At 31.0% G+C, this 18,922-nt stretch overlaps 1 protein-coding gene across 1 annotated transcript in view; it reads left to right on the forward strand.

Annotated features, from left to right (window-relative positions):
- The window catches only part of LOC124530015 (inactive rhomboid protein 1), a 152,784-nt gene that overhangs the window by 119,634 nt on the left and 14,228 nt on the right, over positions 1-18,922 (forward strand). The window contains exons 3-4 of the mRNA XM_047103988.1: positions 1,794-1,965; positions 7,858-8,036. Coding sequence (XP_046959944.1) covers positions 1,794-1,965; positions 7,858-8,036 — 351 coding nt within the window. The remainder of the gene's footprint in view (positions 1-1,793; positions 1,966-7,857; positions 8,037-18,922) is intronic.

Consider the following 18,922-nt stretch of genomic DNA (forward strand, 5'->3'; position numbering starts at 1 on the left):
AATCCCGAGTCAGTATTTTTTCTGACGGGACTGTATGGCGTTGGGCTCAGCGTTTGCGTGCTAAATATTTAATACCGACCTGACCTGTATTTTAGACGATCGAAAATGAGGTCATGCGAATTATAGGACGGGAATAGAAAAAAATGTTTAGAAAGTAATATTTACAAGTTGTTCGAAAAAGGTTTACTTTTGGTCTATAACAAAGCTCTTTGAGATTTTAGATAGAACGAAACAAAATGGTTTTGTGTAATTATAAAACGCATTACGTACATAGAAAACATTCGTAGTACTCGTAAGAAATAATCTTCATTTGGATTTGTTTGTAGTGTCGCCTGTTGACAGTGTAACAGATACTCACGTGTTGAAAGCCGCACTAGAAATTTGGTTGCCAATTGCCGTTTGTCAACACAGCCCGACCCAACAACACCTCTCTCTCACCTGTCATAAAGGGGACACTTATTAACCTAGTTTTTCAACTAAAACCTTTTTTAAGTTTAACTTCTTTGAACAGAATGCAATTAAAATTTCTATCATGAGTGAAATGTTATGAGAAATACAATACAATAAATATATATAATATTGTCTAGTTGGTAGCCGCGTCTTAGATCACAATTCGTATTAAATAATTTTAAATAAAAAGCAACATCAATATCTATACATATACTGAACTTGGTGTCTGTAAACGCTGTTTACTATATGCATACGTATGTATTCACGGTTACCGATAAAAAGAAACATTTTTTACAATTTTTGTCTATATGTCTGTTTGTTCCGGCTAATCTCTGGAACGGATGGCTTGATTTTGACGGGACTTTCACTGACAGTTAGCTGATGTAATAAGGAGTAACTTAGGCGACAATATTTTTTTTTTGGTAAATTCAGTCGCGCACGAAGTAGCTGTCATAGCTAGTAATTAGCTATAATTTGTATGGAAATAACTAAGATTTAACTTGCAGTGTTTGAAATGCTGATCAAAGTCAGATTTACTAATGCGATTAAATACTGAACGTTCATTGGTGGCCCAATGCGTTATCGGATGCTACCGACCAATAGCTATTCAGATAAAGGTTTAATTAGTTAATATGAATTTGATTAGCGTTTCAGAAAGCTAGTTAATATGTAAACTCGTTAATGATTGACGATTGTATAGCCAACAGATTCTTTTATTAAGTTCAAAGTTTATTTATTCACATTATAGATTTGAATACACTTAATAAACGCGATTTCAATAATAGTTATGAAAAGGTTGTCAAGAAAATATCTATAATTTTTAATCGTACTAATGTAATTTCGAGCGAAAAAAGAATTGTATGTAGTTTTTTTTTTGGCAAAGTTTCTAATCCTTTAACCGATCCAATAGTGAAATAATTCCAACATTGCTACTATCGTAGACTTCAACGTAGCGAACCGCATACGAATTCCAACTGCCACGCTCGGAAAATGTGAACGTTCCACGTTCCGTTCGGAAAGCGTTATCAAAATGTTAGACGACTTTTCTATTCTGCAGGTGCAACCGAGAGGAAACCTATTACAATTTCTGCATACATTTGAAGATGTCAACGTTATACTGTTATACACTAGATATAGTTTTTGTTAGATAAAATAATTACCAAGCTGTGTCATGTAAAAATGTTGTTTTAAGATTTGATACTAAATCATTTTATTTTGTTATGTTGCAAATGCAAAATATTCATTTTAAATAGAGTTACGTAATGTTATTCATTACACTTAACGCAGGTTAATTACATTAGTATATACTTGAAGGATATGAATAACAAATGTTTTCTTTTTAGTATGTATGGAGCGTCCGGAGCGGCACCGAGAGAGGCGCGGGGGCAAACGCGAGAGCGGCCCGATGTCCTACCTGCGCCGGCGCCGCTCGAGCCTCCAACGACTGTCCCCACTCGCCTCGGGAAGGACAGCGTGGCACGGCTCACTCTTACCGGACTCTCTTATGTTGTTACTGTAAGTAGTTATATAGATATTAACGACCGTCGACTAGTGTGTACACCGGTTTTTATGGGTCACGACACTCCGAGGTCACGGGTTCGATTCCCGGCCGAGTCAATGTAGAAAAAGGTTATTAGTTTTCTATGTTGTCTTGGGTGTTCATAACACAAGTGTTTTGGCTACTTACATTGGGATCCGAGTAGTGTATGTGATGTTGTCCAATATTTATTATATTTTATTACCTTCTTCAAGAAAAATATCTTTATTTCTTTATATATTTAGTTATTATGAAATTTTCTTGTCTAATTCAGTTACAAAAGTGTCAAATATAAGTAAGGATTTAACATCCATTAAATCTGTCTTTTTATTTATATCACGACGGGAGAACAAAAACGTTAAAGAGAAAAATTCCGATAAATTAAAGACTAAACGTTTAAAATCAAACAAACTAAGCAGATAGCAGAATCAAACAGTATTATAGATTAAATTAGGCTATAACTGTTTTCCAATAACAACCGTATACAGCATTGTCATAATGTTACGCAACTAAACCAGATATTAGACAATTTATATTACAGGTAATATTTAGTACAATTATGATAAAATTATATAATGAAGCTGGTGATTGAAATTATTAAAATTTAAGATCATAGAAAATGTAATGAAATTACAATTGATTATATTATAACAAACATAATAGCACTTTATAACTCTATTCTTATTGAATATTAATTTATGAATTTCACAAAAAAAAATGGTGTAACCGTAATCCATTGTAGTGGTCAAACATTCTGGGTATGAAATTATTTTGTTATGTGACATTGATAGTTCGCTATTGATGAATCGATAGTTTCAACTAGCAACTTTATGCAGACTACTTATATAATATAATTTGCATTATTACAGACTAATAAAATTGCATTCAGTCTATTAATTAATGAATTGTATTAATGAATACTGTGTTCTCGACCCTGTCTGGAACACAAAATCCAAAAAAAAGTTGAACTAACTGCATTTTTTTACCATTGTAAATTGGTGACAAATATTCTAACACGCTTCGGATAAGTAGAAGCCTGTTCTGTATAGAAATTCGAATTTCACCGCAAAATATGAGCGAGAAATGTTAGAATGTGGTATGCAACATTGACTATTATGATCATAAAATGTATAGGATACACGTATTAAAACGGCGTATCATTTTAAGTCGGTTGTCAAGATGTAACAAGTGAAATACGAATTAAATTGCAAGTGAAATACGAAATCCAGATATGAATCCATGCAGTATTGGGAAAACATGTTTAAAATGATAATAATAGAAGCCACATGTTTAGAGATGTTAGCACAGCAATTGGGTATATTATTAGGTCAGTAATTCTTGACATCAATTTTGTTGCCCATTTTTAAATAGAATGTATATTTATTAATTTACCATTAAAAGAAAAACCTATTCCTTGGCGATTTTTTGTACACTAATACGATTTACAAAGGAATTTCGTCTGGACCTTTGTTTAAGTCTAGAGATTATATAGCATGCTTATCATAATTTATACGGTGTGTATAAAAATGCAAAAATATTTATTTTAAGAACGACCCAATGAATATAAAATGAAGATAACTTAGTGCTTTCATAAATTGTGGTAGCCGTTGTATTTGAATTAAAAATAAATCTTTACACAATAATTCTTCCAAAAACATTTTATTTCACTGTCTGGATAATCTCTCTTATCCCAGTCATAATAAAAATCTTTTATCGAAAACAGTAATTAGTTTTCTATAACTTAAATAATGTCGCTTTAACTATGCTTGTTGTGGTAACAGGTGCCTAAGTTCTGAAGTCATTTCCTAGAGGGTAAACATTAAAAGTTAGTTAACATCTAAGGAGTTGCAGTAACGGGTTAAAAGGACTAAAAGCGCTTTAATGCTTAATGCAACACAGAATGCTTACTTTGTAAAATATATAGTGATAATATTAGAAAACTTCGCAAGTATACTCTAACAGCTTTTATTTTGTATCTTTAATTATATTTGTAACACTTGTGCTCCAAATTTTCTCGCTTTTGTATTCTTTATCACAAGGTTGGACTTGATAGTAAGAGTTTGTAGCTGGAAATAGGCATTGTCGTCCAAAAAAATGGAACTATTCCTTCTAACGTCAATGTGCCACTAACATTTTAATTTGATGTCCCTTGTGCCTGTAGTTACACAGGCTCACTTATTAATAACCGAAATACAACAACACTTCAAGTAAGTAATACTTTTCAAGTATTCCTGCTTGATGGTATAGAATATACGGTGAATAGGTATGTTAACAGACGGGTTTTAACAATGCCAAGATAATAAAACGAAATTCACGAGATTCTATTCACTTTTCTTGATTAAGAATGAAAATTAAGATAAAATTTATGTGATATGAGTTCCCTTTTTTTATTTAACGATGATTGATTGTTCTATTATGTTCTTTATTTTATTTGGGACATGATTTGATGAACATCAGTTTAATTAAAAAAGATTTTACTTTAAACTTAATAAGATCAATTATTTTATTTCATGTTAAAGATTTAAGAAAATTAAATTTAAATGGATTCTTTTTAAAGTCATTTTTCTTATAAAAGATAGAGTAATGATCAATAAGATGTTTTTATTAGAAAAAGCGAACATTTATCACTCCGTCTTAGAAGGTTTTGATGTCGAGGCACTTAATAGGCTTTACGTTGCAAGCTTGCATCTGCTTTGTAAGACTTAGAACAACTTCAATAGCGAAGCAACACGTATCGCCTATTACATTACGTAATACACACTCAAGATGATTAAATATTAAAATTTACTATAAATGAGTACTTAACTGTATTTTTTAAACGCTACTAGATTCTTTCGTCATATGGATGATGTTTTTCTTTGAATTAGTTTTACTGAACATTTTGTTTTATTTATAATTTATGACATATCTATATCTATACTTTTATATTAATATTATAAATGTGAAAGTAACTGTCTGTCCATCTGTCTCTCTATCACAACCAAACCAATGAACGAAATTTTATGAAATTTGATTTGAACTTTTTTTATACATGATTTTAACACACGAAAACCAATAAATATTGAAAGAAAAATATTGAAACAAACATACGCCTTATAGTACAATGATATGTATTTCAATATATATATTTAATTAGTACTGTTTCACACGTACGTGATTAAAGAGAGTAAATATCGTTTCGTGCTCTTTGATAGCGATCGCTCGTAGAATTTATATAGAGGTTTAAGAGTTATATTAAACTTTATGTAGGAGATTTGTTGAAAACTAACCGGAATTCAGTAACAGGAAGAATTTATCTTTCGTAAATAAGATAAGCAATATAATTATAATTTGTTATAAGGACATCGTTTAATCACTAAAATAGCGAGGCAAGGCTTCGCACGGATAAAATACTGATATTAAAAATATACTACATACAAAATATGTATATTAACAACATCACATTAGAATCTTCTAAAATGTAGTGTTTCTTTACTATGTAGTCCATGTATTGTATAGAAAAATCTTCCTCACGACCAATCTATGTATTAAAAAAACCGTAGCACTATCCGTTGCGTAATTTTAAAGATCTAAACATACATAGGGACAGACAGCGGCAACTGGCTTTGTTTCATAGTATTTAATGAGAGTGATGGTAATATGCAGAAATTCAATTATGTGGCCTGTTTATAATCTATATCTATGTATTAATATATATTGTATTTATAATTCAGAATGAAAATGATTAATATATGATGGTTGTTATAACATGCCATTTTAATATTGAAGCGTCAATAGCGCAATGGTTTGAGGGCCGTCTAGTGATTTAAAAATTGTAGAATCGATCCTGACCCTTTGGGTTCGGTCGTCGTCGTCGTAGCTATAGTCGTCTCCTTGCCTAACATAAGCTTCAAGCTTAACTGTATGGAATAGGAATATTACTAATTCCGTATATATGGGACCTTCACATATATATAGATAGATACATTGTTTTTAAATGATGTGGCTTAGGTTTATTTTGTCTCTATTAGCAACAGGGCACATAGTTGCTTATTAATATAAGATCATTATATTATATGGTTTTAAATTAAATTTAAGTATGTGATTACGGTTGAATACACTGAACACTTTGCTCGAACAAACAATTCGTTTTCTCGTATTATGTTATGATATTTCAGAACGCTGGAATCCTAATTCCGATAATGTCTTTTTATGGAGCAATGAACTCTATTACTATCGGATATTCCCATTCTCTTAAACGCTTAAATGGATTATGAGTTTCATGGTTCTATAAATTCGAAAGGGTTGTCTATTACATTATATTAGAAGAATTTTAGCTTAACTTGGGTCTAGTCTGGGTAAATAGCCTCCTCTTATCAGTTATTCTATCAAGAACAATGCTTTGTATTATTGTTGGGCGTTGTAGTATGACGGATGTATGAAGTTATTATAGGCGACAACAGATTATTTACAAAGGTTATACACGCATTGGCAACACAAATATTGGTTGATATTTCATATAGAGCCAAAGTCTATGGGCGATATTGACCATTAACGATCTCTATCCATCTAGCTGTATCATAAAAAAACATTTATAAAATAGGTATTTAGTATTTCTATGCTTAGTTGATAAATAAAAAAAATAAGCGATTGTATGTAAAAATTCTTATCGTTTCACTGCATCACGAATTTCATTTACGAAAATTAATATTTTCTCAATATACGTCAGTGTCGCCAGCTAAATAATGAAACTAAATTATATTTCACTTTTAAAATTTTAAGTCTAGAAAACTGGGTATTCACATTCCATGATATATGCGTTGGATTGCATAAACTTTAGATACGCAAATGGCGAATTTCGCGCACGTTCTATCGCGGTCTAAATATATACGCCTCCAATAATTTCTCATTTTAGTGGCATCCAAAATATGCGACAGACGAATTAGGCTACCATATTTCTGTGCAATAAATTATAAAAGCGATGTCTTTAGGGATCGAGTCGAGCTTTATGGCATCGTAAATAACATAGTCGCTGGTCGTAGCAATACCCCCGAAAGGAACTCTCAAGGTACATAATACAGGCGCTTCTCTTAAGAGCACTATGCCTTAAAAATGGATTTATAGAGTGTAGCATGCAAATGTAGCGTTTTTATTTATAATTCTTATTTTTGTGAGCGAGAACGGACGTGATAAATGAGCCACGTTGAGTTGGCTGCCGTTGATGATTACGGAGCGTATTCATCGTATTTACAAAGAATAAGACGAGGTAAACTTGCTTGTTAAAGAAATTAGTTTCGCTGTTGAATTTTTTTATAAAAAATCCGATTATGTCAGATTAATACTTCAATACACTTTAGCTGATCACCATGATCGTACTTATACGTTTTTGTTCACGAGGAAAGTTTTTGGAGTATCGTTTTGTTCACCCTACTAGATAGCGTTGAAGCACATTAACTTGTATACCAATCAACCAATCGTGAAAATTGACGTTGTAGAATATTTTAGCACGTACTGTTGCAGATAATTGTTTAATCACTACATATTATAAAACAAAGTCCTGCGGCCACTTTTGTCCGTCTGCATATTCGAGATAACCTCCGAAACTACTGAACGGATTTTCATGCCGTTTTTACTAATAGAGTGAGGGATTCATAAGGAAGGTTTAGATATCCCATTTATTAAGGTTTTCGTGTAAATTAGTTGAAATAGAATAACAATTGTTAAACATTTCAGAAAGCAACAAAAATATATAAACAAAGGTAAAAATATAAAAAAAGAACTTATGAACACCCGTGTGAATCCGAGACGGGACGATAGTAACAAATAAAGAGGCATTAAGACGTATGCGGGATATTAGCTAGTATTTTAAAAGATATTATTTATTTTAACAGGCGGTTACAAGACGCTCACGCCAGTCGACGTCAACGCAATGGTCACGTTCGTTTCGAGGCAGCGCGAGCAGTCCGCACGATGACGTCGAAGTAGATGACGTTTTCTTTACCCCTCAAGCCCTGACCTCACCACTAAATCAGCATCATCACGACGAAGATAATGTTGATGGAACCAAAAGGTAAGTTTTTAAAACCGTTATTACCTGTTCTATTCATACGACGGTGAGTTATATCTTGTGCGTAGTTTATGATCTGTGTCTACAGTTGAGGTGGACCGATTGGTTTCTCGTATGACTTTTTGTAATGAATACTTGTTAACTTCCAGCCAGGATATATTACGTAAATATATATAAGTATTTAACTAACACTATGTTTTTGAATGTTGAAAGAGAGTAACTACTAAATTTCTAGCCAGTATTTCTCAGTAGAATCTACTTTCCGAACCGATGGTAGCTTTACTTTATACATATATGTAGTTGTTAAATGATGATTCAAAAGTACTTGTAAAATCCTACTTGAATAAATATATTTTGATTTAATGAAATAGTTGATACGTGTGTGCTCATCCTTATATAAATACAACAAGTTTAAGAAGTCACTAGTTGTAGTATATTACCTGTGCGAGCAAATTGAAAACTGCAACTTGTGTAATTACTAAGTAGATTCGAAATGTGTGGTTAATGTTTATTCTCGCAAAGGTAAATGTCAAGAGGTTATTCGTACTCGAGCGAATGTACTTGTATATTGTTTCGAATAAATACCAACTAGATAGCGCTGCTACTCGTAAGTCATGATAGAAACACAACATTTCAACAAACAACCATAAAATAATAAATCCGATTAATATATATAAAATAATAAGTAAGAAATGTAACGATTAAAAATATTATATAATATTACATAATAGTAACTTAGAATAAAGCTCTCGAAAACTGTCGTTTTGATCGTTTGAATACTGAAATCAATTTAACTACTATTATTCGAGATAAAATATAAATTAATTTGCTTCAATAAATATTAATAAGTAAAGTGACAGCCTGAAAATTTCTCACTGCTGGGATAAGGCCTTCCTTTTAGGAGTGTGTGGAACATATTCCATCACGCTTTTCCAATGCAGATTGGTGGAATGCACATGTGGCAGAATTTCGATGGCATTAATATTATTAATAAATTTTAGACTCTTATTTTGTGATGTATCCAGTTTCTGAAACGTTATTGGTTGAAATAAGACTTCAACTGCAACTGATCGAATGTCAATATTTTAAATTATAAAATAGTTATTCTTTAGATTAGTGATTCAAGTACTAAAGGTTTATGTAATAAAAAAAATATATAAACCAAAAAAAAGCTGAACGGTATAATATTTTAGGTTTTATTGCTTTGAAAACTTGGAATAATTTATTGCTATCGGGTCCCTTGTCGTGAAAGAACTAACGAAAAGTGGATAGGTTTATTGGATCACAAATGGGATTAGCATTGAGTCAACAAATAACTCTAGGGTCTTTTAAGGGTAATATGTTCCAATAAAGAAATCGAAATAATGTATAACTTACTCAGATTTAATATTATTAAGAAATATATCACATACCATATCTTTACCTCTCCTTCAGTCCGTGCTGTTTTTACGAATTAGGAATTCGCCTTGTAAGTTTATATACAGAATATTATGTATATTAGAGTTGGAAACGATGGTCCAGATAGAAGTTTAATATATTTACTTGGTGGTAGGGCTTTGTGCAAGCCCGCCTGGGTAGGTACCACCCATTCATCAGATATTCTACTGCTAAACAACAGTGCGCAGTATTATTGTGTTCCAGTTTGAAGGGTGAGTGAGCTAGTGTAACAGGCACAATGGACATAGCATCTTAGTTCCCAAGGTTGGTGGCGCATTGACGATGTAAGGAATAGTTAATATTTCTTACAGCGTCATTGTCTATGGGTGATGGTGACCACTTACCAACAGGTGACCCATATGCTCGGCCGCCAACCTATACCATAAAAAAATACCATTAGTCGCCCGCGGAATCGCTCGCGTTTTAGAGTTTTGGTTGTTGTTAGACAAAAAAGGTTACTGTATACTTTCTGGGTGTTCAAGCTTTCTTAGAAACAAATTTAATCAAAATCGGTTCAGCGTTTTTGTCGTGAAAGAGAGTCAGACAGACAGAGTTACTTTCACATTTAAAATATTAATATAGATTATGTTAATCATAGTAAAAATTTAAACTCATTAATAAACAATTTACTCGTCCATACGCTTAATGATTCAATGACAGCTGAATGTCAGTTATTAATTGCAATCGTGCTGAATATATAGTAGTAAAATTTTACACATAATATTATATACAAAAATATAAGGTTACGAGAAATGATTCGTTTTTTTACTTACGGATAGTAGAATTATTTAAACGATATTCATTCCTTGACTACTGGACATAAGTGCTTATTGAAATAAAAAATAAACAGTAATTAGACTTGCTACTACCTAAAGAAATATGAAGAATGACTTATATAAAGAGCAATAGTTTTCGTCATCATTTGGAACTGTCATAATAAAGCGAAACCGGTTTTTATATTAATCTATTCATTTAACATAATTGGAGTGTCTGTTTGTAATATTAAAATAGCCCTATTTTACGAAATGCATATGTATATATACACGGTACGTACACCAAAAAACATATTTCACTACTTTTACCTATCTGTCCATTTTTTCCCACTAATCTCTGGAACGCGTGGACTGATTTTGATGGGACTTTCACTGGCAGGTAACTAATATAATAAGGGTTAATTTAGGCTAAAATAATATTTTGTTTTGTTAAATCTAACGCGTGAAAGGTCACGAACACAGCTAGTATTATACATATACTGACATATATTTGTAGAAATTATCAGAATGATTTATAAATAATGAAAAGTGTTTATAATTTTTTATTAAGCGAATACTTGCTGGTCTAACATTCCTCGCGCTAAATTCACTTTACCCGTGGCAAATCTGAAACGAAGTTTTAGTTAATAATCGCACTCGGCTCTCAAGCCCGCGTCGTATTATAACATCATATTGCGCTAACTTGACAGATTAATTAAGTTCAAATTATGATTACACACTCGCGTACTCGCATTCACTGCAAATGTTTTAGAATAAGCAGTTAGCAACCGTACATTATGTAGACACAAAAATATTTACTAAACACTTGAGTGTCCAACCACAAAATATGTCTTTATGTGGGCCTGTCTAGACGATTGATTGCTTTTTTAAGACAACGTGTAACAAAAGCTCTAATTAAGTTTAAATTTGGAACGCATTTTTTTTTGCGTTCTTTTTATTATAATCTGAAAAAAAATTATATTGTAGAAATAATAAATGTAGTCATTTCATACGTAAAATATTAATTATATCGAGTCATCCAAGGTGACTAAACTAAACTAAAACCAAAGGTGAAACAAGGACCAATAAAATACTTTTTTTATGATGTAAACAGGAGGTTTTATTTGAAAATTAAATTGTTGTCTAATATAGTAAATGTATTTTTCTAAGGACTATTATAGAATGGGTTTTTATTATAAGATTTTAAACAAAAAAAAACTCTAAAGGTACAACCAAATTTATGTTCGATCGACAATCTAGATTTACTCTCCAAAAAGAGTTTATTCGGGTAATTCTTGAGTGCCAATTAACCCGAATCAGTGTCAATATCGGCAAAGGGTCAATAACGACATTAATTTACTTTTAAAAAATAAATTGAAAATGTTCCTATTCAAATAACTACGTAAGAATTAAAAAATGTTATTTAACAACGGTAAAGTTTGATTAATTGTAAAGGATTATTTATTTGTGTATTGAATTCGTGAGTTTATTTCAACAAGAACCTCTTGAATTTCAAAGCTAAACAATTTTACGTTTGTAGTTTTTTTTTAAGTATCAATTATTTAACTGTTTGAAAAATATGTATTAAAAGCTTTGCCGATAACGAATTTTTTTATTGATAATTTGACGCATAAGACATTCTTAAAAAAAGTAAAAAAGTAACAGCCTGTAAATTTCCCACTGCTGGGCTAATGGCCTCCTCTCCCATTAAGAAGAGGGCTTGGAACACATTCCACCACGCTGTTCCAATGCGGGTTGGTGGAATGCACATGTGGCAGAATTTCAATGAAATTAGTCACATACAGGTTTCCTCACGATGTTTTCCTTCACCGCCGAGCACGAGATGAATTATAAACACAAATTAAGCACATAAATATAGTGGTGCTTGCCTGGGTTTGAACCAAAAATCATCGGTTAAGAAGAACGCGTTCTAATCACTGGGCCATCTCGGCTCTCTTAAAAAAACGCTTTAGAAAATATTAAAAAATACTAACAAAAGATCCAGCTACTAAATTTATTGTGAAGTAAATGGCGCATTCAAAATGGTAATTGTATTGTTTTATAATCGTTTTTGCTGATAATTATATGCTTTTGTAAATCGTGAATCGAGGGTAATCGAACAGCTCTAATTAGTTCGAATTATGTTTCTGGATTATGTGTCTACATTATGAAAAGTTCGCTTGCCTTTATTATCAATTTTAAGCATCCGAAATCGGCTTATAATGATAGGCTATGCGTTTACTTTCTATTTGAACTTTTTCATATTAGAATCCATTGTGTTATAAATTACAAATATATTTAATGCGCAAAAGGTTGTGAACTTCTTATAAAATAGGTGTAGTAAGGCATTTTCTAAAGTTATATGCAAACAAATTAAAGAAATATGAAACGTATTTTATAATGGTTGAGCTCTTATAATAGACGTAGTTAAGAACGCGATTATTAAGAAAGAAAAACCTATACTCAGATAAATGCCCTTATTTGATGACTCATTTCTAATCATTACATCATTTTAAGATATCAACTTGACTTGATGACGTCGTTGAACCATAATCAAACAAAAAAATAAATTCTCTGAAATTGTTTTCGAATTCGAAAAAGGTTTTATGTTTTTTTTTTTTTTTGTTAATACAAATATAATCGATTAACTTTCCATCCATTACAGACACTACTGTAAATTAAATTCGAGGAAAAAAATATCGATATATTTCAGTCAAACCTATTTTAAGCATTTTCAGTAATTCCAAAAATAAACTCTATTCGACAGCTGACAGATACATTACTATATTAAAATAATGTACAAGAAATAAAACAATATGATGAATTATAAATAAATGTAATATATTAAGTACTTTAAAGTAAATGAGTTTTGTGACTTCTTCAAAGATGATTTTTATGAATTAATAAACTACACAGTTAAGAGATGTACACAATATCGAATAATTGATTGTAAATTATTATCAAAACCTGAAAAAAATCCTCTACAAAATTTGATAATAGGCTTTGAAACCACGAGTTACACCGCTCTTGAACTTAAATGAAGTGTCAATCATTAATGAATTTCTTTATGACTTTAAGTCCATAATATTCATAACCAGTTCTTGTTATAGTTTTATGTAACAGTTAATAATAATAATTTATTTATTTATTCCATACAAAAATAATCTTTATAAACAGTTACATGGTTGAACTACGACAAAAGTCTCAATGAATTATAACACGGTCATCAAAAGAAACACAGATCAAGTACTGGCTATCTCAGCTAGGCTAATTAAATAACTTTTGTTAAGGATAAACAGTTTGTCCCTTAATTTAGAAATCAGATTATAAAGGAGAATGCCCAAAATACTATGGACTTTAGTATCGCCACAAATTTTTTTGTGTCAACTTTAATTCATGTTTATTTTATAATGATAATGCTACAGAAACATATAAAAATAAAACAACATGGCTAAAACTCCGGAATTAATAAATATAAAAGTATTATTAATAAAATAAAAGTAGTTGTTAAATCTATATTAAGGTACACTATGGTTTGAAAATAAGCCCAGCAGTGACAGCTGTTGAAAGAATGAAAGAGAAAGAGTGAGATGGAGAGAGAGAGAGAGAAATAAAACAATTAGGCAATATACAAAAATTATTTTATTTCATATTAATCATTTATATGCTTCAAAAATATAACAATATTCTTCAAAAATGTTATCTAAAAATTGGGCTGGTGCATTTACATCATTAAACGTACGCGCTGCTGATCTCTTGGTTTAATTGCCGTTTCTCTGATGAAGTGACAGGTGGGTTTTCACGTCGTTCACAATCACTGTGGTTAAATTATAAGTCACAAGGTAAACTCTGCAAGGATTAAAAGTATAACTAAAGCAAAGGAGTCTCAGCCTCACAATCACTTTAGCTTATACTAACACCAATGCTGTTATACACGTACTAAAATATTACCACGAGCTTAAAACAAACAATGAAAACAGTTACTGAGTGACATATTACTCGTGCTGCCAGACAGAAGTAAAAGTTATTATCGATTTAGTTATCGATTATTTATTTATTAATTATCTGTTTATAAATTGTATCTATATAAACAAAAAGTCTTTTTAATGCATATTGTATATATTATAATAGTGTTATGCATATTTTAAGTATTTTTAGATAAAATGTAAAAAATTCTATTATATGTATATTGGAAATTAATTTTAAAAATAAGAATCGAAACTCGCAACGTCATCATAATCGGACTAAGTTGATCGATTTTATAAATATACAATGTAGACGAAACAACTACTTTTTTTTTGGTTTGAAGTTATCCGGAGATATTATAATGTCATCATATTTAAAATAATTTGTTTAATTTTACTTTATAATAAATAAGTTTATAAAAAAGAGACACAAGAAGATTTTTTGTGATACTATTATTGGGCATTCTCCTTTAATCTCATTGAAACTAATAAGGCAAAACAAAATATTCTGTATTTAAGTAGTCTTATAAAACACTTTAGAATACTATGTTGACTTAAAGTAAAGCTATTACTGGTTCAGAAAACAGATTCTACTTAGAAAAAACCGGCAAGTATTGAACAATTAACATGGCTACTGAAACCTATGTTTCATGCGAATGTATGATAATTTCGTTGAATTTATTATTATTGTAAATATATCCCTTAACAAGGGCATAAACAATAAAACAAAGTTACATATAACTTTGACAAGTAGGTTGATTATAATAGCGTTGAAATTGATAAGGCTTTATCGATCATAACAATATTACATTTCGTCTGAGTTATTGAATTATACATTTTCATCCTACGCGCTAAATTTTAAATATAATACTGTGATGTATTATACTAAGATGTGTTTCGTTTTTATGTGTCCCGGGGGAGAGTTTCGCAAAGTGAAGTGAAGGCTGTTTCAGATAGAATATTATTAGAATCTCGGTTATTTTACATTAGTACTCTATATAACGGTGTTATTTTGTACGTAGGGATTTGAGATACTGGCAAGTAATAAATACTCATTAATATATAAATTTAACGAATATTCTAGTTTTTTTTTTATTGCATAGGTCGGCAGATGAGCATATGGGCCACCTGATGGAAAGTGGTCACCATCACCCATAGACAATGACGCTGTAAGATATATTACCTTACATCGTCAATGTGCCACCAACCTTGGGAACTAAGATGTTATGTCCCTTGTGCCTGTAGTTACACTGGCTCACTCACCCTTCAAACCGGAACACAAAAATACTGAGTACTGTTATTTGGCGGTAGAATAACTGATGAGTGCGTGGTACCTACCCAGACGGGCGTGCACAAAGCCCTACCACCAAGTGAAGTTACTTTAAGTTTATGACATAATATGAAAAGAGAATAAAAACGCAGAACGTTGATACTGATTTCCATTTAAATGTTCATATAGAACGTATCTGTCAGATATATCAGTTTACCCAAATCTCTGTGACAAGGGTCTTTGAATGGGAGATTAAATAATTGGACCAACTAAATAATAGATATGTAATATTATATGCATAATGTCAAAAACTACCCCCACTACAACCTTTAATATATGTATATATATTTCCAGTAGGTTCTAACAAGCAAAATTGAACCAGAATTTCACGTTTTTTTTATTTCTAATAGTTAGGTGGACTGACGAATGAGTTATTTGTCAGTATAGCATATATACAATGGTATTGTGAGGAGTAGTAACGAAACCTTACATCACAAATACGCCACTAGCCTTGGAAAGTAAGAAGTCCCTTGGGCCTTTAATTACACTTGGTTACTCATACTTCAGACGTTAAAACAATCGTACTAATTAGTTCTGCACAGCGATATAATATGTGATAGTATACCACCGAACCATACATTTAGTAAAAGGTAATTTAAAGGTACCACCACCGTTGTACTGAAATTATTACATTCTTAATTGTAAAGGTAACTTTCTGTTCAAGTTTTATTATATGTATTTATTTGTATTGAATGACGGTTTTGTTGATTTGTTTCATAATACTGGCAACATCAGTTTGTTAGAAATTAATTGTATAAAGAAATAAACATCATACGATTTTGACACAGAATTGGTTGTCACTGAATATTTGAGTGATTTTTATATATAAAGAGGTGCTTAAAGTTCCTCTCATGAAAACAACAAATACAATAAAATGTATATATTAAAAGTGCAATAAAATTATATTTGATTAACCACTGAAAATGTTTGAAAAACTAGTTAAAAAAATACTTATTGAAAGAAGTTCTTATAGGCGTCTATTATAGACTGGACTGGCAGAAACCGTCACGCAAGAAAAAAAAAAAAGATATCTTCCAAGCTACCCTTCTCTTTCTTTTCTCGACGTTTCTTTCTATTTTATACGGTATTGCGAAATACTATACAAACTTTCTTTGGGTTATTGTTTTAATTCACACTGAATTTTTAATAACAGTTATATTTCATGTTATGAAATTATTCCAGAACTTTCTTAATTTATTTCATTGTGTCTGTTATTTAATTCATACTATATAAGGTAATTTATTTTAATCGAGCCTGCAACAAAAACAGCCTGTAAATTTCCCATCGCTGGGCTAAGGCCTCCACTCTCTTTAAGGAACATATTCCACCACGCTGTTCCAATGCGGGTTGGTGGAATTCTTTTTTATATTTATTGATAACTTTTCGTTTTTAATCAGCTAAAAATAAATAATCGATTTTTTTTTTATAAATAGCATGTTTTCGGTTTGAACATAGTAACAGTATTAAAAGTTTAATTATACAAAAGAATATTAACGATGTTATAGATAATGATAAATTTGATGTATTAACAAAATCTTTTGTCGTGAATTTATAACAGAACATCGCGCGATATAATCTCTTTAAATAATCGCTTTTGTAAAATATCACCAAATTTTGTTGTTTACTCATTGGAGTATTGAAATGTTAATAGCATGGTTCTCAATAGATTTAAATTTACATATTTTGACTTATGAAATTAGCGTTTAATAAGATCTTCGTTTGCCCATCATAACATTATTATACTTAATGTAAAATTTTGTACACTCGTTGCTATGAGAAGGACGTAGGGTACTTTACACCTGAGCCTACTCACTAACGGGTTAATCCGCCAGTTGAAAGTAATTTTAATAATATATTCGTCTTGAATGCGAGATAACTACAAAAGATAGAATATATATAATATATATAAAAAAAGATAGAATATATATAAAAATAATTTTTTATAGAAAATTTTAGCTTATATAGGAGCGGAGATGGTCTAGTGGTTAGAAAGCGTGCATCTTAACCGATGATTGCGAATTCAAACCCAGGCTACCACCATTGGATTTTCATGTGCTTAATTTGTGTTAATAATTCATCTCGTAATCGACGGTGAAGCAACATCACGAGGACACTGGCATGTGTTTTATTTCAACGAAATTCTGTCACATGAGTATCCACTAACTCTTATTGGAACATGGTGGAATAAGCTCGAAACATAGTTCCTTCCTTGTCTTTAAAGGTAGAGGAGACCTTAGCTCAGCTGTGGGAAATTTTCAAACTGTTATTGTTGATCTCATGCTATCACTTTTTCAGTGAGTTATTGAATTACAGTCATTTTCTCCTTGAAATGTTTTATCACGTAGTAAGATCTCATATCTTTTTTATAACTTATTTCATTACAAATTAAGCACATAGAATCAAAGATGAAATACTTTCATCAATAATTTTTTATCATATCATTAAGTTCACAATCAAACAAAAATGTCAAGTTAAGAAACAAAAATACATTGTGTAAATGTAACATAAACTATATCTTAAATATACTTAACATTTCTTAAAATCATTTATTTAATAATGAAATAAAAAAGCGTCGCTATTATTTAATAGAAACGTATTTAATAACGGCAAACTTTGAAAATAACTCACGGTCAAAAGGGTCAGTTGTATAATTCAGTTCTTTATGAGACATTTGAAGTATTTTCAACTTCTTTATCTAGTTTGTTGCTCCCTTGTTATATTATAGAAGTTTTTTGTAATACCTAAATCTATTTTGGAGGAGCGAAATATTGTGTCATTGGAAACATCTTGAATATTCCTTAATTTTTAATATTAATTGCATTTAGTTATATACTATTATTAATTATTTCTAAAGTAGTAAAGTAAAAAAGTAAAGTAAAGTAACAGCTTGTAAATTTCCCACTGCTAAGATAAGGCCTCCTCATACATTAAAGCTGTTCCAATGCGGGTTGGTGGAATGCACATGTGGCAGAATTTCGATGAAATTAGACACATGCAGGTTTCCTCACGATTTTCCTTCACCACCGAGCCCGAGATGAATTATAAACACAAATTAAGCACATATATATAGTGGTGCTTACCTGGGTTAAAACCCGCAATCATCGGTTAAGATGCACGCCTTCTAACCACTGGGCCATCTCAGCTCAAATTATTTCTATGATATGATATTATTGTTCTGTACCAAGAGTATTGATTGCTCTTAGTGGACCCGAAATATAACAGGCGTGGTTGAGTAAATATACTTTTTAGAATCTAAAGCGATAACTTCGTTGAGCGATTCCACAAATTCATAATAACTCTTTTAAATCGTTTAGAGAATATGATACTACTTGACAATCAAATATAAATGAAACTAAAATCATTACTAGTACTGTTAATGTGGTAACGAAACATTGCTTAAATAAC

The sequence above is a fragment of the Vanessa cardui genome, chromosome 5, assembly GCF_905220365.1.
Source record: "Vanessa cardui chromosome 5, ilVanCard2.1, whole genome shotgun sequence".
NCBI lineage: Eukaryota > Metazoa > Arthropoda > Insecta > Lepidoptera > Nymphalidae > Vanessa > Vanessa cardui.